This window comes from Mobula birostris, chromosome 1, assembly GCF_030028105.1.
Source record: "Mobula birostris isolate sMobBir1 chromosome 1, sMobBir1.hap1, whole genome shotgun sequence".
Lineage (NCBI taxonomy): Eukaryota > Metazoa > Chordata > Chondrichthyes > Myliobatiformes > Myliobatidae > Mobula > Mobula birostris.
This window is the reverse complement of record NC_092370.1, coordinates 190,505,059-190,528,592: the sequence shown is the minus strand read 5'-3', so window position 1 is coordinate 190,528,592 and position 23,534 is coordinate 190,505,059. Positions and strand designations below refer to the sequence as shown.

Sequence of the window (23,534 nt, the reverse complement as noted above, 5' to 3'; positions counted from 1 at the left end):
ATCCATAGAGGCTTTTGAGGGTTTTTGTTGACATACCATAATGAAGTATAGTCGCTGTCTTGCCTTCTTTATAACTGCACCGATATGTTGGGACCAGGTTAGGTCCTTAGAGACCTTGACATCCAGGACCTTGAAACTGTTCACTCTCTCCACTTCTGATCCCTCTATGAGGATTGGTATGTGTTTCTTCGTCTTACCCTTCCTGAGGTCCACAATCAGCCTTTTCGACTTACTGACGTTGAGTGCCAGGTTGTTGCTGCAACACCACTAAATTACTTGGTATATCTCATTCCTGTGCGCCCTCTTGTCTCCACCTGAGATTTTACCAATAATGGTTGTATCATCAGCAAATTTATAGATGGTATTTGAGCTATGCCTAGCCACACAGTCATGGGTATAGAGAGAGTAGAGCAGTGGACTAAGCACACACCCCTGAGGTGCACCAGTGTTGATTGTCAGCGAGCAAGAGATACTATCACCAATCCACACAGATTGTGGTCAAGGATCCAACTGCAGAGGGAGGTACAGAGGCCCAGGTTCTGCAACTTCTCAATCAGGATTGTGGGAATGATGGTATTAATGCTAAGCTAAAGTCGATGAACAGCATCATGACATAGGTGTTCATATTGTGCAGGTGGTCTAAGGCCGTGTGGAGAGCCATTGAGAGCACGTCTGCCGTCAATCTATTGTGGCAATAGGCAAATTGCAGTGGGTCCAGGTCCTTGCTGAGGCAGGAGTTCAGTCTAGTCATGACCAACCTCTCAAAGCATTTCATCACTGTAGATGTAAGTGCTACTGGGTGATAAGTCATTAAGGCAGCTCACATTATTCTTAGACACTGGTATAATTGTTGCCTTTTTCAAGCAAGTGGGAACCTCTGCCCATAGCAGTGAGAGGTTGAAAATGTCCTTGAATACTCCCACTAGTTGGTTGGCACAAATTTTCAGAACCTTACCAGGTACTCCGTCGGGGCCTTCCGCCTTGCGAGGTTCACCCTCTTTAAAGACAGCCTAACATCGGCCTCTGAGACACAGGTCACAGGGTCATCAGGTGCAGCAGGGATCTTCACAGCTGTAGTTGTGTTCTCCCTTTCAAATCGGGCATAGAAGGCGTTGAGTTCATCTGGTAGTGAAGCATTGCTGCCATTCATGCTATTGGGTTTCACTTCGTAGGAAGTAATGTCTTGCAAACCCTGCCAGAGTTGTCGTACATCCAACGTCACCTCCAACCTCGTTCAAAATTGTCTCTTTGCCCTTGAAATAGCCCTCTGCAAGTCATACCTGGTTTTCTGGTACAGACCTGGGTTGCCAGACTTGAATGCCACAGATCTAGCCTTAGCAGCCAATATACCTCTTGGTTCATCCACGGCTTTTGGTTTGGTAATGTACAGCAAATCTTTATAGGCACACACTCATCCACACAGGTTTTAATGAAGTCGGTTAGAACTGCATATTCATCCAGATTCAAAGATGAATCCCTGAATATGGTCCAGATCACTGATTCAAAGCAGTCCTGTAAGCGCTCCTGTGCTTTCCTTGTCCATATCTTCTTGGTTCTCATTACTAGTGCTGCAGTCTTTAGTCTCTGCCTATACTCGAGGAGTAGAAGTATAGCCAAGTGATCAGACTTTCCAAAGTGAGGGCATGGAATAGCATGGTAGGCATTCTTGATGGTGGTGTGACAATAGTCCAGTGTGTTGTTTCTTCTGGTATTGCAAGCAATCTGTTGATGGTAAGTGTTTAGTGAATTTTTCAGGTTGGCCTGATGAAAATCCTCCAGAACGATGATGAAGGCGTTAGGGTGCGCTGTTTCGTGCATGTTGATCCCATCGCTGGGATCATCTAAAGCCTGATTGACATTGGTCTGAGATGGAATGTATACCACTATCAAAATGATCATGGAAATCTCCCATGGTAGGTAAAATGGACGGCACATAACTGCAAGATATTCCAGGTCTGGTGAGCAGAATTGGGACACCACTGATATATTTGTGCACCAAGAGGGGTTGATCATGAGGCATACTCCTCCACCTTCACTTTTGAGAGAATCTATAATCTATAGAACCTGACAAGGCTCTGCTAAATAAACAGCCATTCTAACCCAGCATACAGTCAGTGGCCACATTATTAGGTACACCTGTACACCCACTTATTTAATAGAAATACCTAATCAGCCAATCACATGTGGCAGCAACTCAATGCATAGAAGCATGTAGACATGGTCAAGAGGTTCAGTTGTTGTTCAGACCAAACATCAGAATAGGGAAGAAACGTGATCTAAGTGACTTTGACTGTGGACCGTTGGTGCCAGGCGGGGTGGCTTGAGCATCTCAGAAACTGTTGATCCCCTGGGATTTTAGAGTTTACAGAGAATGGAGTGAAAAACAAACCAAAAGAAAAAAATCCAGTGAGCAGTTTGGTGGGCGAAAATGCTTTGTTACTGAGAGAGATCAGAGGAAAATGACCAGACTGGTTTAAACTGACAGGAAGGTGGCGGTAACTAAAATAACCATGTGTTACACAGTATTGTGCAGAAGATCTCTGAACACACAACATGTCAAACATTGAAGTGGATGGGCTACAGCAGTAGTAGCCTATGAACATACACTCAGTGGCCAGTTTAATAGGTGTCTAACGTTGTCACATCTCATGTAGTTACTTGATAATAGTTGGAAATATATTATTGTTCCTTCATTATCAACGGCCTTTTTTAAAAAACTGGATCATTTACAGCACAGTTGAAGAGGTGCAAAAAGGGAGGGAAAAAAAGAAAAAAATAGTGAGGTAGTGTACATGACTTCATTGCCCATTCAGAAATCTGATGGCAGTGGGAGAGAAGATGTTCCTGAAGCGCTGAGTTTCTCTCTTCAGGCTCATGCACCTCTTCCCTGATAGCGATAGAAGAGGGCATGTCCTGGGCGATAGGGTCCTTAATGATGGGACGCTGCCTTTTTGAGGGATCACCTTTTGAGGATGCCCTTCACTCTCTCCTTTTGAAGAGTAGTTAGGGATGTGTAGTAAATACTGACTTTGTCAGAAAGTTCTCTTTTAAAAAGTTAATTTAGAATAAAGATTTTATGAGAGAATTGGACATACAGATTCATTTTCATTTTCCTTGGAGTTCTCAGCTTCATTCCATCTAAAATGGCTCACAAAGCATGATATAGTATTTATTTAAAATGCTGTATCTCTATATTAAACAAAAGTAGCATCACTCAAAAATAACTCAGAGCCATAAACAAGTTATCGTACAAGCTCAAAAACAAATTTTCCAAATGAACCTACAGCCAATTGAATTGATAGTGATTTTGATTAGCAAGTATTGCCCATTGTATTCTCTGGAGCAGTTGGACTGAATGGGAGGAACTTCATTCAAAAGCTAATGTAATTTACTGGGAGGTGTTACATAGTAATCATAATATGTCTGAAATAGCTTTTTATGCCCTATCCCTTGATTGCCATAAAAAAAAATAGGCATCACATTGATGGAAAACTTGTATAATCAATTGTCATCATTTGGAAATACATACCTAGCTGGCCCTGAAGGTTCTTCCCTTGCTGACTTTAAAATGCTCTTAATTACAAGCTCCTTTGAAGACAAATACAAAGGGCATCATAAGATTTCCATAATATTAGCAAATGAGTAAAAATTGATCAAAAGTAACTGCATCTAATGAAAAACATATGTTGAACAGAAAAGTTTTACATCAGAATCCGTATTTAAACAGTTTTCACATATTAAGTATTAAATATTAATGCTTTACATAAATTCAAAACAAATAAATGCCTTTTAAAAAGCAAGGTAGGAACATAAAAACTTAAGATATGCCGATTTGAAACAGTTAATCTCATTTGAGACATTAAAGAAAAAAAAAGTCAAGTCACAGCTATCAAATCATCAACTTTAATTAACAATTAATAATATCTTCATTAAAATATTCACAAGACAAAATAATTGGATTCTTTCCTCAGACAGAATTAAGTACAATTTAGCTAGTTCTTTCACCACATAGTATGCCAAAAAAATGTGCTGAAAGAAAATCTCATTAGAATTATAATGATGCTTCGCAAGTCAGAGTCCCTAGTGTACTGTGAGAAAGAGGTTTGCAGATAAGGCCAAGTATGTAGCTACTTTCTAAATTTCTATAAAGAACCATTATTGGAGGTAAATATGCTTTTAAAAAGGTGACCTGATTTGAATATTTGTTTCATAACAATCTTGCTTTTGATGTTAAACACCACATTGGGGTTTGACAAAGCTTTTTAATGCAGGCAAAATAAATGTCATTTTTCCATCAGTGGCAATTTTCAGCTGGTACCACAGGTCAATGGGTGTACTCCTAAAACATTGATGAGATGCAACTACATTGAAGTCTATATTGGACAGGGTAGTGTGTCGCTTCCTCATTCATATTACCCATTTACTTTGTCAGAAAATATTGTGTCATCTGATTCCAAAGAATTTCTGAAGTAAATATATTAAAGGATTGGAAGCATAAAGACTTAGAAATTAAAATTATACTCATTCATCCTTCATAACTTTTCAGTTCAGATGACAACTTCAAAACAAAACAGCAGACAAAAATTCAGTTTAAATCTAAATATAAATATTAGATAACTCAAAAACTCAGAAGAGCAAAACATTATGTTTGGTTTGTATACAGTTATTTCAGATAAGTTCTTAAAAACTCTAAATTGGATAGCTATAATTAGATCAAGGAAAATTAAAAGTTGTAATAATATCATCATGTGGAGCTAGTTTTGGACATTAAATTGTATTATTCAACCGCCTGGGAAACTAATTTTGTAACTCCCAATTTTACATCACATATTAACACTCCACAGATAAATCACCAAGCAACATTTCTCCAAATCTAATAAGAATAATCACTTCCCCTTGACATTTAGTAGTTTAACCTATGAAACTGGATCCTGAAGGATCAGGTGACCTCAGAGAGAAACAAGCAGATGTGGACTTGGAAAGTTGTTTTCTGTATAATACTTTAGGAATATGTGAATGCTTGTAATCTCACTGCAACTTGCGCTCACGAAATTCAGGCCCAGGAAGTTGGCTATGTTATATGGGAAATTTAAAACATGCCCAGAATGTAACCTGATAAATAATGGAATTGAGAAAAAATATTATACTATTTCATTAAGTGTTTGGCAGTAAAAGAGATCTCAGGATGAAACAGAAAATGGTTAAAATATCTATTAACACTTTAACCAGAAATCTTACCTTAACATCATTACATTTTGTGGATAAAATATCAGTAAGAGAAGGTTGTAACGTAGGGAGGTCATCATATAAATTTGGGAAACAGACTAAAGAACCCAGAAGAATCTGAGCTTCAACTCTTGGTGCCTACAATGAAACAAGGATACATTTCAAAGTTACAACAAGAGTGTTATTCCACCTTCATTTTCAAGGACAAAAGGACAAACAACATGATCAATTTTGATTTAAAATGTAACAGCGTTCCAATTGTAAAACTGATGCTAATTCATTAAATGAATGGATTATCATGAAATGCTTAAATGTTTTGTTGCAGCACTTTGGATTGGTTAATTGACCAATTAAACTTAAAGTTGAAGATTGCTGGAGCATTCCTTCTGTAACTTCATAGTTGCAGAGAGGGTTGTTGCATTCTTCATACAGTTAGCACATAATTGAAATAATACTTAAACAGCAATGCAATTGCTCAGCACTCCCTCCATCCCTCATCTCAAATTACAGCCATAATACTTGTTGATATATCTCTATCAGTTTCCATGAACAGCTAATAAGTATTGGCCAGGAGTGGCTTGCAGCTAAGTTTAAGACTTCATTTAACTTATTTTTATATATTATACACACAAGAGTTAAAATACCCGATGACAATACCCGATGGGATCGTACAGTATGGCCAAGTGAAACAGGAATTGAAATGGGAGGTGAGGGGAGTAATGAATTAAAAGTATTATATATGAATGCACGGAGTATAAGAAATAAAGTGGGTGAGTTGAGGCACAGTTGGAAATTGGTAAGTATGATGTTGTGGGAACAACAGAGACATGGCTTCAAGTGGACAAGGCCTGGGAAATGAATATTCAAGGGTATACGTCCTATCGAAAGGACAGACTGATGGGCAGAGGGGGTGGGGTGGCTCTGTTGGTGAGGAATGATATTCAGTCCCTTGCGAGGGGGGACACAGAATCAGGAGACATTCAGTCAGTATGGATAGAACTGAGAAATTCTAAGGGTAGAAAGACCCTAATGGGAGTTATCTACAGGCCCCCAAACAGTAGTCTGGATGTAGGGTGTAAGTTGAATCAAGAGTTAAAATTGGCATGTCGCAAAGGTAATGCTACAGTTGTTATGCGGGACTTCAACATTCAGGTAGACTGGAGGAATCAGGTTGGTACTGGATCCCAAGAAAGGGAGTTTGTGGAGTCCCTCCGAGATGGATTCTTAGAACAGCTTGTACTGGAGCCTACCAGAGAGAACGCAATTCTAGATTTAGTGTTGTGCAACGAACCAGATTTGATCAGGGACCTCAAGGTAAAGGAGCCATTAGGAGGTAGTGACCATAATATAATAAGTTTTAATCTACAATTTGAGAGGGAGAAGGGAAACTCGGAAGTGTCAGTATTACAGTTGAATAAAGGGAACTATGGTGCTATGAGGGAGGAGCTGGCCAAAGTTCAATGGAACAATACCCTAGCAGGGATGACAGTGGAACAGCAATGGCAAATGTTTCTGGGAATAATGCTGAAGGTGCAGGATCAGTTCGTTCCAAAGAGGAAGAAAGATCCTAAGGGGAGTAAGAGGAGGCCGTGGCTGACAAGGGAAGTAATAGACAGTATAAAAATAAAAGAGAAGTAGTATAACGTAGCAAAGGCGAGTGGGAAGCCGGAGGATTGGGAAACTTTTAAAGAGCAACAGAAGATAACTAAGAAGGTAATACGCGGAGAAAAAATGAGGTATGAAAGTAAACTAGCCAAGAATATAAAGGAGGATAGTAAAAGCTTCTTTAGGTATGTGAAAAGGAAAAAAATAGCTAAGACCAAAATTGGGCCCTTGAAGACAGAAGCAGGTGAATTTATTATGGGGAACAAGGAAATGGCAGATGAGTTGAACAGGTACTTTGGATCTGTCTTCACTAGGGAAGACACAAACAATCTCCCAGATGTAATAGTGGCCAAAGGACCTAGGGTAATGGATGAACTGATGGAAATTTATATTAGGCAGGAAATGATGTTGGATAGGCTGTTGGGTCTGAAGGCTGATAAGTCCCCGGGACCTGATGGTCTGCATCCCAGGGTACTTAAGGAGGTGGCTTTAGAAATCGTGTTCACATTGGTAATCATTTTCCAATGTTCTATAGATTCAGGATCAGTTCCTGTGGATTGGAGGGTGGCTAATGTTGTCCCTCTCTTCAAGAAGGGAGGAAGAGAGAAAACAGGGAATTATAGGCCGATTAGCCTGACGTCGGTGGTGGGAAAGATGCTGGAGTCAACTATAAAAGATGAAATTACGACACATCTGGATAGTAGTAACAGGATTGGTCCGAGTCAGCATGGATTTACGAAGGGGAAATCGTGCTTGGCTAATCTTTTGGAATTTTTTGAGGATGTACCTATGAAAATGGACAAGGGAGAGCCAGTGGATGTAGTGTACCTGGACTTTCAGAAAGCCTTTGATAAAGTCCCACATAGGAAATTAGTGGGCAAAATTAGGGCACATGGTATTTGGGGGCAGAGTACTGACATGGATTGAAAATTGGCTGGCTGACAGAAAACAAAGAGTAGCGATTAACGGGTCCCTTTCGGAATGGCAGGCGGTGACCACTGGGGTACCACAGGGTTCAGTGCTGGGACCACAGCTGTTTAAAATATATATAAATAATTTAAATGAGGGAATTAAAAGTAACATTAGAAAATTTGCTGATGACACAAAGCTGGGTGGCAGTGTGAAATGTAAGGAGGATGTTATGAGAATGCAGGATGACTTGGACAGGCTGGGTGAGTGGGCAGCTGCATGGCAGATGCAGTTTAATGTGGATAAATGTGAGGTTATCCACTTTGGTGGTAAGAACGGGAAGGCAGATTATTATCTAAATGGAGTCAAGTTAGGAAAAGGGGAAGCACAACGAGATCTAGGTATTCTTGTACATCAGTCACTGAAAACAAGCATGCAAGTACAGCAGGCAGTGAAAAAAGCTAATGGCATGCTGGCCTTCATAACAAGGGGAACTGAGTATAAGAGCAAAGAAGTCCTTCTGCAGCTGTACAGGGCCCTGGTGAGACCACACCTGCAGTACTGTGTGCAGTTTTGGTCTCCAAATTTGAAGGAAGGACATTCTTGCTATTGAGGGAGTGCAGCGTAGGTTCACAAGATTAATTCCCGGGATGGCGGGACTGTCATATGTCGAAAGATTGGAGCGACTGGGCTTGTATACTCTGGAATTTAGAAGGCTGAGAGGGGATCTTATTGAAACATATAAGATTATTAAGGGATTGGACACGCTGGAGGCAGGAAGCATGTTCCCACTGATGGGTGGAGTCCAGAACCAGAGGCCACAGTTTAAGAATTAGGGGTAGGCCATTTAGAACGGAGTTGAGGAAAAACTTTTTCACCCAGAGAGTGGTGGATATATGGAATGCTCTGCCCCAGAAGGCTCTGGAGGCCGAGTCTCTGGATGCTTTCAAAAAAAGAGATGGATAGAGCTCTTAAAGATAGTGGAATCAAAGGTTATGGGGATAGGGCAGGAACTGGATACTGATAGTGGATGGTCAGCCATGATCACAGTGAATGGTGGTGCTGGCTCGAAGGGCCGAATGGCCTACTCCTGCACCTATTGTCTATTGACAACTGCCCCATGTGTATCAACAATGACTAGCTTGATATTCCTTTCAAAAGGTCAGCACAACAATGGCAAATGTAGTATAATCAACAATAATTTGCTGAGATAAACCAACTTGAAACAGATAAGAAAACAGACATATTCTACACGTGTACAGCTCAATACATCACACAATTTACTTCCAATGAATCTTCAGGAATCAATAACTAAAAAAAGCTATAAAATGGGCAAAATACCATTTGGTGACCACTTAAGTGATGTTCGAGGCGGGGAGGGGGAGGGGGAGGGGGAGGGGGAGGGGGAGGGGGAGGGGGAGGGGGAGGGGGAGGGGGAGGGGGAGGGGGAGGGGGAGGGGGAGGGGGAGGGGGAGGGAGAGGGGGAGGGAGAGGGGGAGGGAGAGGGGGAGGGGGAGGGGGAGGGAGAGGGGGAGGGAGAGGGAGAGGGAGAGGGAGAGGGAGAGGGAGAGGGAGAGGGAGAGGGAGACTGTGGCATGTCAGGTGATTTTGTTGTACTGAAGATCATGGCCTTGCTATTGCATTCTTGGTGGGTGGAGAGTGCTGATGTTTTGTTGCGGAATGGATGGGGGTGGGGGTGGGAGAAGGTCGTTGCTGTGCTGCAGCTTGTGCATGGGAGGGGTAGTGGGGGGTGCTTGAGGTTCTAACATTTTTAGTGCCACTCATTCTTTGGGACACTCTTCTGTTTTCATGGATGTCTGCGAAGAAAAAGAATTTCAGGATTTATATTGTATACATTCCTCTGATATTAAATGGAACTATTGAACTTCCAGTTTCAAAAAGGAACTTGATTACTAGTATGCTTCAAATATTTGACTTAGACCTGATCAATAAACATGAGAAAACTAATCCACATCAGCTCACTTGATCACTCTAAAATCTTTTGCAAAGAATATTTACATTTTAAAATTTACTTTATAAATACAACTAATCTTTATTAGTGATTTTATGAATGTGACATTATTTTTCTTGTAAAAAAAAAATCACACTGCAATTTCTGTTTACATTCCAATGTAACATTAAGAATCAAACCAGGATTACAAAAGCAGATCATCAGCCTCGTTTTACATCCACTAAAATAGTAATATGCTTAATGACCTACATTGAGTGAAGAGGAGAATGTCACTTTGCTTGCAGCAACTATAAAGTCCCAGATTAGCATGGTAGCACCAGGCAACCCAATAGAAAAGAACCTTGGAGAACAATGTTTGATGATGGTATTCACTATATCCTGGAAAAAAATTAAAAAGCATTGAAACAACTAAATTGGACACAGCTAATTACCCAAATTTATTTAAATCACATAGCCCAATTCAGATCACTAAATTATGTCTAGTACACTTGAGTTTTAACTTACAAAAAAACTATTGAAGTTGTTTTTCCATTTTTGGTAGTTTGAGCAGACTATTTCAAATTGAGATCTTGTACAATAACAAAATGGTTTTCTGGGCCATTGACGAATTATATCAGCTGGTGGCGGAGGGGTTGGGGACGTGAAGGTGCAGCAGCAACAAAGAGAAACTGTGCAGTTGGTCAAGTCTCAAGTCATACTTAACAGGATCTATCAAAGGCTAAATGTTCTAAATATTTTCAGAAGCTCTTTAAAACTTAAAATACTTTTGATTTTTCACAAGTGATAATCAATGCCTCCTCAACATCATCACAGAAAAGAAATGCTTACTTCAGTCTCTGCCAACCATTCCCTTCAATGAAATGAATAGGGAAGTACCTGTTGCCAGATTCAACCTGACATGATGTTTGTATAGATTGCCAACCACTTAGCAGTGACAAATTCTGAGCAGATTCCCAACCCCATGCTGGACTTCACAAGTGCAAGGTTGGAACAGATGGCAAAAAAACAACAGCTACCTTGCGACATGCAGCTTTGCAGATACTTCCCTACAAAATCTGGGCTGTTACAATCACATGAATTATGGAAGGCTCGCAAAATATCATCAATTTTTATACATTAGTTTTCGAACAATCATTCACGATATCTTTGCAGTACTTAAGATAACATGTTTCAAAATTTCCTTTCATTTCTCTTGTCCCAGTTTCAGTTCCACACCATATTTAAGATTGATAATCAAAACCTTGTACAGATGGACGTTTCCTCTGGTCTAGGCCTGACTAACCTCATTTTGAGTGCAGTAGAAATCTGTATTTCTATCTCCAATACCAACCTACATCTTCAAATTTCCAAGATTAGAATGACGTAGCGGGTTGCAGCATCAACCTGTAAACTTTAAATTTTACAGCTCATATATTGGAAAAATAGTATCAAAGGCATGTTAAGGAGAAAGGTGCTCACCTGATCAGGATTGAGGAGTCCACTGTGCATAATATTATAGAAGTGAACCAAGAAATCAGAATTGGGTGAAACATCTTGACGGCGCTTCATAATTTTGCAGATAAGCTTATAAGCATGAAGCTTTCCTTGTTTGTATTTTTCTGGTAATGTTGTTGCCTAAACAAGGATTAACTTGAGCATTAAACATCAGATTGCGGAAAACAGAATACTTTGCGAGTCTATAAATTAAATGAAGGAATTCTAATCCACCTTAAGTACAAATTGAATCTAATAGATTTTCAGTTCTCAAGGGAAAAAGAAATAGTTCTTGGGAGGGAGAGGTGTTGTATTGTGCCAGTTATCCTTAAATAAGTGATTAACCCCCATGAATGATACAATTTAATCATGACTTGCTTCAATATGAAAATAGTAGCCAAATATTATAAATATGCATTAAATTATATGTAAAGCAGAATTTTTTTTTTTTTTTTTTTTTTTTTTTAAGAGATACAATTGTGAAAATGCTTCCAGCTGCAATATCAGTTCTCTACGGTACCTACATTCTTTCTTCATTGGCTTTACAGTGTTTATGCAGGCAGATAGGCGCAATTTAATGCAATACAATTATGCAGGATTTCCACAATAAATGTGGATACAAGAATTTGGTACTGCATCCACATGACACTTTCTAATATATTAAAGATGGAAAAGACAGCAAATATTGGGATATAAATAAACAGAGGTAATTTTAAAAGCAGCTTTCAATTACTAAATATTATAATTTATAGGGAAAGTTTACTGAGGTCTTTCCCAGATGGAGGTCTAACCTAAGTTTCTCCCTTCGTTCCAATATTCTATGACACTAACTTTAACTTCAGTACACATCTTGGTAACCAAAACAATTCATTGTCTTATTCCAAGACAACAATCAAATGACTGAATCAATGTACCTAAAAAATCAAATTTTCAATCTAAACACCAACAGGAAAACAATTGCAGGAACACATTTCTTAATCCCTGGGTACAAAAATGAAGGAAACAATTCCACTTTCAATGGATTTTCTTTTTAATCATAAAAATTCCCAATGGCAAACAGAAATTTGAAACAGCAATAAACTGAAACAACACAAAAATATGCTGAACTATGATTATAATAACCAAGCATTTCACAGCTCACCAAATACATGTGAAATAAAAACAAAATGTTGTGAACACTCAGCAGGCCAGATAGCATTTGTGGAAAAAAAAACACATTACCATGCCCAAAAACACTAGTAATCGTTCTGAAAAAGGATCTTCAAACTTGAGTATTAACCATTTTGCTCTCGCTATACTTGCAGCTTGGCTTCCCCAGTGTTTCCAATATTTATTTTTATTTCTGATTTTGTATGAAATTTAGTTACTACTACTGTAAGTAGAAAAATCTATTTTAAAGCAACCTTAAAATATGGTCATTATCAACAGTGCACTGGAGTTCCAAGTCTCTACAGTTGGACTTCTCAAAATACTCTGACTGAGAGGAGTGAGTGATAACTAGTTTTGACACTGCAGAATTTTTTTGTTAGTGCTATCCAACAGGAACAATTATTTAGCTGTCAAAAGCAGATGGTTTAACATCTCATATAACAGCACTTAAAGGATCAGAAGCTACTAATATGCTAAAATCTACCCTTAAAAGACTCAATTTCTGAATGCACTAATGACTAAATGCATTAACGGAAATCAAGAAAATGAAAAAGATTTCACTCATTTTTATAAATTTATTTTACCTTGAAAAGCCATGGAGTTAAAATTCTGAGAGGTGGTATCAAAACTGAAGGAGGTGGGGATGTCTGATTGTCTATTGTAATTCCAAGGTTATCCCTCACCTTCAAATAAACAAAATTAAGTTGAAGTTTTGTGATTAGAATTAATATATGGCTTAGAAGACAATAATTCAACTGGAACATTTCACATTATACAAGGAGTTCCAAATAAATGCTCTTTCTCTGTTATTTTTGACAATTAAGATAGCTTTGTTAGCATGATGAAGTACAATGCAGTAATTTAAATCATCATATATTCCACAAGACCATCACTTAGCACTTACAATTATGACAGATGTATGATGATAAAGATATCATAAATTTGATAATTTAAGGTATTTAACCCAAGAAATGATCTAAAGCAAACTCAAACATTGGTGAAGGCCTGAGCGCGCAAATCAAAGGTTCCTGTTCTTCCTAATTTTGATCCACCTGGCAAATCATCAATTCACACTATAACACAGAAATATCATATTCTGAAACAACTGAATGCTTTTTTCCCCTCACTCCAAATTTAAATTTGGCCAGGATTTGCACAATAAATGGCAGGGCCCTGGAGAGTGCTGCAGCTCAGAGACCTATGGGTACAAATACAGAGCTCTCTGAAAATAGTGACACAGGTACACAGAGAGGTGAATGTGACTGGCAGAGTTGCCTTCATTAGTCAGGCACTAAGTGCAAGAGTTGGGAAGTCATGTTACAACTGTATAAAGCACTGATGACACCGTACTTGGAATACTGTCTGCAGATCTAGTTGCTTGGCTATTGGGAGGATATCATTAAACCAGAAAGGGTGCAATAGAGATTCACAAGGATGTTACTGGGATTGAGGGCTTGAGTACAAGGAGAGACTGAATAGGCTGGGTTTTTTTTTATCTCTCTGAGGTGAAGGAGGCTGAGGAGTGACCTGATAGAATCATCAGGGGGTAGTGATAATGGTCACAGTCTTTTTCCCAGGGTGGGGTGGAGTCTAAAACTAGAGGGCATAGGTTTAAGGTGAAGGGAAAGATTTAATGGAACCTGAGGGTCAAGTTTTTCTTCACAGAAGGTGGTGGGTATATAGAACGAAATACCAAAGTGGTACAATTTTAATGGATATATGGATAGAAAAGGTTCAGAGTGAGATGGGCCAAACACAGACAAGCTCAGGTAGAAAACTTGGTTGACATAGGGTAGTAGGGACAAAGGGCTCGTTTCTGTGCTATATATCTTTATAATTCTCTTGATAGGTGTCTTTTATAATTTAAGACATGACATCCAAGTACCATTCAGTAAGGCTTTGCTGTGTGCCTTCCAAAATATGGTGCCTAAAACAGCTCTTGAAATCGTGGACATGCTCTAAACCGGGATTTGCATGCATGTAATTTTATTCCCTCTGACATCATGAATTTTTTTCTCAAAAATAAAAAAATGTTCTGTGGAAATGCAGCCTATCCAAACTATGATATAGCAAAGAATTTGACCATTAAAATAGCCAAATTTAAAACAGAGTGAAAGTTCTTTATTTGATGATCACCAGATAAATCTGTAACATTTTTTAAAATATAATTATTAAATTTTCAAAAAGAATACATGAAAAGATAAAATCTACCCACCCCCCCTCCCCTTAACCCCCCCCCCATATATAGTTCTACCTAAAAAGAAAGAAAGAGAAAAAAAGAAAAGAACCACCTGGTTATTGGAAGGTTTTCCACATGCTCCCTGGGATTCAAAATAAATTTGGTATAATTATTCGTTACTTTCCCCAAGTAACCAAAATCTTTATCGGAGCACTTAAATATGCCATCCTATCTTTTGTAAATAAGGGCGCCAAATATTCAAAAATGTTACATATTTATCTCTTAAATTATAAGTAATTTTTTCAAGTGGAATAGAACTAGCCATTTCATTATTCCAACGATCCATACTTAAATACAAATCAGATTTCCAAGTAACTGCTATAGTCTTCTTAGCTACTGCCAATGCAATTTTTATAAATTCTTTCTGATATTTATTCAATTTAAGTTTCGGTTTTATCCCTTCAATATCACCTAATAGAAATAATACAGGGTTATGTGGAAGTTGAATTCCAGTAATTTGTTCCAATAAGACTCTTAAATTTATCCAAAAGGGTTGAATTTTAAAACAAGACCAAGTAGAATGTAAAAAAGTACCAATTTCTTGATTACACCGAAAACATTTATCAGATAGATTTAAATTTAATCTATTTATTTTTTGTGGTGTAATATATAATTGGTGTAAAAAATTATATTGTACTAATCTAAGTCGAACATTTATTGTATTTGTCATACTGTCAAGACAAAGTCTTGACCAATTTGTTTCATCAATATTAATATTCAGATGTTTCCCATTTTTGCTTTGACTTATGGATTCCTTGTTTAATTGTCTGTTCTTGAATCAAATTATACATACAAGAAATAAATCTTTTAATTTTCCCTTTTTGAATTAAAATTTCAATTTCATTAGGCTTTGGCAAAAACATTGTTTGACCCAGCCATAAATCTGTAACATTGTGAAGTAATTGAAAAGCTGAAAAAAAATTGTATCAGAACAAATACCCTGATTACATGTAGTTGGACTGACCATTAGCTTTTACACACTTGCGATTCCCATTCTACCAATACAGAGTATACCAAAAACAAACAAAATGGATATAAATGAAACCTAGCTTTTGTTTGTTCAATCCAGTGAAGGCAATAAAACTGACAGGTTTGGAATTGGGTATTGACCATAAAAGCCTTGATTATTTCATTAAAGTTATGATGTGGAAAAGTTTACAACAGATTTCATGTAATGCTTTCACCTGAGCTAGACAATTTAACAATAAATTAATGATATGAAGACTGGTGGAGGGGCAGGTAGTGTTGAGGAAGCAGGGAGGCTGCAGAAGGACTTATATTAAGAGAATAGGCAAATGGAATACAGTGTAGGGAACTTTGGTAGAAGGAATTAAAGCACAGACAGTATTCTAAATGGGAAGAAAATTCATGAATACGAGGTGCAAAGGGAGTCCTCGTGCAGGATTCCCTAAAAGTTAACTTGCCGGTTCAGTCAGTGGTGAGGAAGGCAAATGTAACGTTTGCATTTATTTCAAAGGACTAAAATATAAAAGCAAGGATATAATGCTGAGACTTTATAAGGCAGTGATGAGACCTCAATTGCAGCATTATGAAAAGATTTGTGCCCGATATCTAAGAAAGGATGTGCTAGTCTTGGAGAGGGTTTAGGGGAGGTTTACAAGAATGATTCCAGGGAAGAAAGGGTTAACCTATGAGGAGTGTTTGAAGGCTCGGAGCCAGTACTCACTGGAATTTAGAAGAATGAGCAGGGATCTCACTGAAACCTATTGAATGTTGAAAGGCTGAGATGGAGTAGATGTGGAGACGATGTTTCCTATAGTGGGGGAAACTAGGACCAGAGGGCACAACTTCAGAATAGAAGGTTGTCAATTTAAAACAGAGATGAGAAGGAATTTCTCTAGTTAGAGGGTGGTGAACCTCTAGAATTCATAGCCACAGATGACTACGGAGGCCAAGTCATCGTGCATACAGTATTTAAAGCAGAGATTGATAGGCTTTTGATTAGTCATGGTGCAAAAGTTACAGGGAGAAGTCAGGTGAATGGGGTTGAGAGGGATTATGAATCAGCCATGATGGAATGGCAGAGAAGACATAATAGGACATAATTCTGCTCCCATATCTTATGGAATCTGCATTTACCACCACCATTGGCTCGTGTTCCATGCAACCCTCACTCTGTATATAAAAAAAACCTCTGAAATCCCATCCATACTTTCCTCAAATCACCTTATAATGATATCGTACTCGTCATTTTCAGCCTGGGAAAAAGGGGTTGGCTGTCTAATCTATCAATGTCATAGATCTTCATCATTCTCCTTCCCTCCAAAGAGAAAAGCACTACCTTGCTCAACCTCTACTCATAAGACATGCTTTCAAATCCAATCATCAAGCTGTTACATCTCCTTTGTACCCTCTCTAAAGCTTCCACATCCTTCCTGTAATGAGGTGGTCTCACTAAGGTTATATTACCTTGCTGCTCTTGAAATCAATCCCATGATTAATGAAGGCCAATACACCAAAAGACCATAAGACAGAAGAGCAGAGTTAAGCCATTTGGCCCATCAAGTCCACTTGGCTATTTCATCATGTCTGATCCATTCTCCTGCCTTCTCCTCATAACCTTTCACACCCTGACTAATCAAGAATCCATAAACTCCGCCTTGAATGTACCCAATAACCTGGCCTCCACAGCCACCTGTGACAAGGCATTCCACAGATTAATCATCCTCTGACTAAAGAAATTCCTCATCTCCAATCTAAATAGATGCCCTTATATTTTGAGGCTATGCCAAGACTTATCCACCACAGGCAACATCCTCTCCGCATCCATTCTATTTAGGTCTTTCATCATTCGATAGGATTTCATTGAAACCTCCCTTCTAAATTCCAGTGAATACAGGCCCAGAGCCATCAAACACTATTCATATGACAGGCCAAATTCTGGAATCATTTTCAAGAACCTCCTCTGAACCTTCTCCAATACCAGTACATCCTTTAAATAAGGTGCCCAAAATTGCTCACAATGTTCCAAGTGAGGTCTCACTAGTGCCCCATAAAGCCTCAGCGTTACATCCTTGCTTTTATTTTCTAGTCCCCTCAAAACGAATGTTAACATTGTATCTGCCTTCCTCACCACTGATTCAACTGCATATTAACCTTTTGGGAATCCAGCTCAAGTACTCCCAAGTCCCTTTGCAACTCGGATTCTTGAATTTTCTCCCGTATTTAGAAAACAGTCTATGTTTTTTTTCCTTTTACCAACATGCATGACCATACACTTCCCTACACTGTATTCCATTAGTAGGCAGCTAAGTGATTGTACGGAAAGGGAAAGGGAATAGGCAGACAGTGCAGTGTACTCACTGGCCATTGGAATAGTACGAAAAGATTGCTGGGGGGGGGGAGGGGTTGTGGGATAGCAAATTTGATTCCTTTGTTCAAGAAAGGTAATAGAGATAACCCCTGAGAATTATAGACCAGCAAGCCCTACATCACTCTGGTGGGCAAACTACTGGACATGATTTTTAGAGACACCATTTGTGTGCATTTGTAGAAGCATAATCTGATTACGCTAGTCATCGTGGTTTTGTAGGATAGATATAAAAATCAACAAAAATGTCCATGAAAAGTTAACTTTACATTAGCACAAATAAGTTGCAAGCAAAATTCAGTAACTTCTTACTTTGGCCAAATTCTGCCAGAGCTCACACAAATAGTCAAAGACTTGCGCATGAATTTCAGGATCCTTAATGCAGTTCACATCACCCAAAATGCCAAGCATTCGTCTCCACATAACTGTGGCAACATCTTCATGCCATCCTTTGAGACTCCCACCTGCCATCACACTGCAGTCTTCATTTGGAAACTCACTGTTTTCTGTCCAATATAATATTTAATGTTACAAGCAGACAATATGCACTTACATTAAAGTTAAAAGTTTAAATTTAACTTCAGAACACGTTTCAATAGAGATCTAAATAATCACATTTTACTCTATTAAGAGTATCATTCTACTTATACTATGATGTTAATAGAAAAAAAATAGTATGAGGACTAATGGCCATCCACATCTTAGTCAACATTCAGTGCTATTACGTCCCCACAATTCCATTATAATCCAAAAATCTTATGAATATTAGCTGTTTAAAACCACTAGCATTCAGCCTGAAAGAACCAGAATTTTGTAAACACTGAAGATATGTACTGAAAAATTTGGAAGGTTCAACCTGTCAGTTTGCTTTAATGCTAGACAGAGATCCCAGCATTGATTTCTCAGCAATTTGGGATGAATGTCTATAGGGCAGGATGTAAAGGTCCTTTAATTTTAAGAACAATTATATGACAGAAGTTTCAGGCAAAGATGCATCAAAGTTACTTCTTAAAATTTATTTTTCTCTATAGTTTTATTAATCATACAAGTGATTTATTTCATGTTTATAAATTTAAAGTATTTACATCAATTTTAATATCTCTGAACCGCAGGCATTAAAAATTAACTTTAATAACAACTTCCAGAATGAGCAAAGCTGCTAAATGCCACAATTCACAAAGAACCCCAATCCCTAGTCCCAAATAACTTTTACAGTTTTCAAGGGCTTTCAGGGCTGTTCCTCCCAATATTGCAATAATATCTTCCAAGTGAAAAAAATTCTGTTCATTTCAGTTTTAAATCTCTTATTAGTAATCTATACCTACTTATTCTTGATTTCTCCAACCAAGAAAAACTCTTTCACCCTACATTTTTATGCTCTCCGAGAAATTTCTGAATTCCAGAGAGTACTGGTCCATTAGCACTCCTTGGATAAGAAGCCTACATTCTTACAGTAAGCAATCCAGTGAACATTCCTTAACCCCCACAAAGGCACATAAATTTTAGGAAGGAGTGGAGACCATACACCAAGTATGCATCAATGTAATAGGAATTATGTAATTTATTAAAGTTGGTTGGGGATAAGGCTAGTGGAAGGGGGAGGAAACTGATGTGGGATGGTAGCATTTTCAGTTATTTTAGCAACAACTTAAGTATCAACTATCATAAGTTTTATACAACAAAGAGCTTCCTTACAATCTCAAACATTTCACAGCTCCCAAAGTTAATGCAAAAGGCTGTAACAAATATTTTGCATGAAAGTTTGCCAGAAATTTTATTTCAACAATAATTCAATTATTAGTTAATTGTGCAATACCCAAGTCATCTGGAGTTTGCAAGACTGAATGATGCAATTTTTCATCCAATGGCAAATCTTTTTGATCTACTGGATCAGCATTTAAGGTGGATGGAGAAGGTGTCTGTGATCTTGAGCAGGCATTTGAATGAGTTGGAGAAGCACTCTCAGAGCCTAAAAAAAGAGATAAAGGGAAAAAAAGGGATAATATTGGGAGAGAAAAACTGATGCTGAATTTAGGTGGCAAGTCAACATTTCATTGCAACCCATAAAGAATGACTAATCTACCCATCATCAAATGCTTAAGCTGCAAAAATAAAATTAATCAAAACTATATTTATGCATATAATCTGGAACAATGATGAAAACATTATCAGATCCTCATTTTTTTTCTCCTTAATTTCAAATGTGATTTTACTAATAATTCTCTAGCATGAAAATCTCATTGCATTCTGCTAAAGAAATGCATTTTATAATTTTAAACTCATTACAAATGAAATTATTATTTTTTCCTCAAGCAACTAACTGCATACAAAATCTGTGAATAGGCATTAGTCATGCTAATCAGTTTATATATTTAATAAATGTACCAAAATACTTATAAAAATACAGTGGATTCCAGTTAGCTGGTCCTTTGATTAATCAGGGTAGCCACTTATTTGGGACAACTCCTTTAAAAAAAAACAAAACGTAATTGAGAAAAAAGCCAGGATTCCTTTCATGTATTTGGGACAGGAGACTGTTGCTGAACAGTTTCTAACCAGTATCAGTTCTGTGAACTTGTGTGGCTGTTAGACACTAGAGCAAACAGTTTTTAAAAATATCATCATTTGTGTGTGTTTATTTTTAAAAACCAGTGATTTTTGTCACTGATAGTTGGCGTGAAATAAGCAGTAAGACAATTTAGAATTGTTTGCTCACTGCAGCTGCAAGCATTCAAGCTTGCAGATGCCAGAAATGAAATGATGACACTACTTCAACAAGTTAGGAACTGCACAGAATTTGAAGGCATCAACAACCATCTTGAGTTTTACAATGAAAATGAAGGTTTGGAGGTAGCAATCATCAAAAGCACTCTATGAAGGCAGTCCATTTCCTGCACTAGGTGTCTGTGTTAATTTTGTTCACTTACAGTCAGTCAACAGAACACAGCAACATGTTGGTTGTTCGTCGTATCTGAGCGTATGCAGGTGAGCTTTTAAAGTGGAAAATCCATTGCACCAGGACAGCTCTTGACCTCAGAACTCCAGGCCCAGTGGTACGAGTAGTCGACACAAACTGGTCTTCCTTGGTTGCAGTGGATAATCATGACCTTTTCTGTGCCTCATCATGCATGCCCTTTGCTGTCCATGAAGCATTGCAGAGCCGCCTTCTTAGCTGTTGGATCTCACTGATTATCTCATCTGCCTGGTCTGTCAGAGCAGACTTGACATGCTAAGGATAAGCATGTCTCTGTTTCACAGGGGTATGAAGACCGTGACCATCACCAGGTTTAGCCCACCTGTTGAAGCGGTGTAACAGTGTGTGGCTGCTGTTGCATGCAATCAGCTACTTTGGAGTCACTGCTAAGAGCTGAGTGTCCAGTAGGGAACAAAGGTAAGTGAGGTGCCCCAGAATGGATACAAGCCCCTGCAACAAAGGTGCTATCCTCCCTGGACACCAGGACAGTTATGGACCTTGCGGGAGAGCTTTAATTGGAGTAGGGCAAATTACGAGGGCTTTAGGCAGAGTTAATCGGGAATACCTCTTTTCTGGCAAGTCCACATCAGACATATGGAGGGTGCTTAAAGATCAATTACACAGAATACATGAGTGGTATGTTCCTGCTAGAAAGAAAGAGGGACAGAAAGATAAAAGTGCCTTGGATGTCCATTGAAGTGATGAATTTAGTCAAGAAGCAAAAGGAAAAGTATGTAAAGACTTGGAAGTTACATCAAATGGAGTGTATGAAGATTATAAAGAAGCCAGAAAAGAACTCAGGAAGGGAATTAGGAAAGCCAGAAGGGGCCATGAAAAGTCCTTAGCAAGTAGGATTAATATCAAGGCATTTTATACAAACATCAAGAGCAAGAGGATAACTAGGGAGAGGGTAGGACCAGTCAAGGATAAAGAGGGGGACATTTGCTTGGATGCAGAGAATGTGAGTGAGGTACTTAATGAGTACTTTGCTTCAGCATTTACCAAGGAAAAGGATATGGAGGACCAGGAGATCAGTGCTGATTGTATAAATGTGTTATGATGTTTAGAGGTCAAGGAGAAGGAAGTATTGGGTTTCCTAAAGAATATTAAGGTGCAGTTTAACCCAAGGTCTGATGTGATTTACCCCAGGTTATTGAGGGACGCAAGGGATGAGATTGCTGGGGCCTTGAGCAGTATTTTGGTGTCCTCTCCAGGCAGAGATGAGGTCCTGGAGGACTGGCCAGTGGCTAATGTTGTTACCTCTATTTAAAAAAGACAGCAAGGGAAGATCCTGGAAACTATAGGCCCGCAAGTCTCACGTCAGTTGTAGGGAAATTGCTGATAGGATATATGAACATTTGGAAGCCCATTGCGTAATTAGGGAGAGCCAACATGGTTTAATGCAGGACAAGTCGTATCTTACCATGTTGATTGAGTTTTTTGAGAAAGTGATGAGAGAAAGCAGTGGATGTTGTCTACGTGGACTTTAGTAAGGCATTTGACAAAGTCCCTCTTGGAAGGCTAATCCAGAAGATTAGGATGCATGGGGTCTGCAGTGAATTGGCTGTTTTCAGATCTGGCTTGTGCACAGAAGACAGAGGGTAGTGGTCGAAGGGACAATTGAGCTGGAAGTCTGTTATTAGTGGTGTTCTGCAGGGATCCGTGTTGGGACCTCTGCTGTTCGTGATGTACAAACGTTTGCATATAAATGACCTGGACGAAAATGTAGATGAGTGGGTTAGTAAATTTGCAAATGGTACCAAGATTGGTAGAGTTGTGGACATAGAAGACTGGCAAATACAGCACCATAGAGATCAGTTGCAAATCGTTGATCCTTTCTGTGCCTTGGGCAGCAACCTTGCCATTTCTATAGCACTCTTGTCTGTGTTTAACGAGGCCGAATTACTAGCTCGTTGCTCAACCCGGCATGGATGGAAAGCATACAAGGTGTTGGTCGAATACAAACCTGGGACCACTCGCCTTGAAGTCCAGTGTGGATGCCACGTCACTACTGGCTATCAGTTGCGGATATCGGCAGAGAAATGGTAGATGGAGTATAACCCAGATAAATGTGAGGTGTTGCACCTTGGTAGGGCAAATGCAGACGGTACATCATTAATGAGCAGAGAGATCTTGGGGTCTAAGTATAGCTGCTTGAAATTGGCTACACAGGTCAAGAGGGTGGTTAAGCAAGCTTATGGAATGCTTGCTTTTATGAATCTAGGCACTGAGTTCAAAAACCAATAGGTTATGTTGCAACTTCATAGAACTCCGGTTCGGCCACATCTGGAGTACTAAATACAGGATGTTGAGGGTTTGGGGAAGGTGCATAAGAGGTTTACCAGGATGTTGCCTGGTTTAGAGGGAATGTGCTATGGTGAGAAAATGGACAGACTTGGGTTGTTTTCTTTGGAGCGATGGAGGCCGAGAAGAGATCTGAGAGGTGGCAGCACAGACAGAGTAGACAGAGAGTACCTTTTCCTCAGGGTAGAAATGTCAAATACCAGAGGGCGTACATTGAAGGTGAGAGGGGGTAGGTTCAAACTGGACGCGAGGGACAAGTTTTTTTTTATTATTATTATTATTATTATACTAAGAGTGGTGGATACCCAGAACGCGCTGCCTGGTATGGCGGTAGAGGCAAATACATAAGAGA

The 23,534-nt window shown here is 38.8% G+C and overlaps 1 protein-coding gene across 4 annotated transcripts in view; it reads right to left on the bottom strand.

Annotated features, from left to right (window-relative positions):
* Positions 1 to 23,534, bottom strand: part of ralgapa1 (Ral GTPase activating protein catalytic subunit alpha 1) — a 210,429-nt gene that overhangs the window by 90,939 nt on the left and 95,956 nt on the right. For all 4 annotated transcript variants that reach the window (XM_072267609.1, XM_072267616.1, XM_072267625.1 and 1 more), the window contains 7 exons: positions 19,721 to 19,873; positions 18,217 to 18,410; positions 12,919 to 13,017; positions 11,171 to 11,326; positions 9,962 to 10,090; positions 5,239 to 5,364; positions 3,530 to 3,588 (listed from right to left, as the gene is read on the bottom strand). In XM_072267609.1, the coding sequence (XP_072123710.1) occupies positions 3,530 to 3,588; positions 5,239 to 5,364; positions 9,962 to 10,090; positions 11,171 to 11,326; positions 12,919 to 13,017; positions 18,217 to 18,410; positions 19,721 to 19,873 (916 nt within the window). The remainder of the gene's footprint in view (positions 1 to 3,529; positions 3,589 to 5,238; positions 5,365 to 9,961; positions 10,091 to 11,170; positions 11,327 to 12,918; positions 13,018 to 18,216; positions 18,411 to 19,720; positions 19,874 to 23,534) is intronic.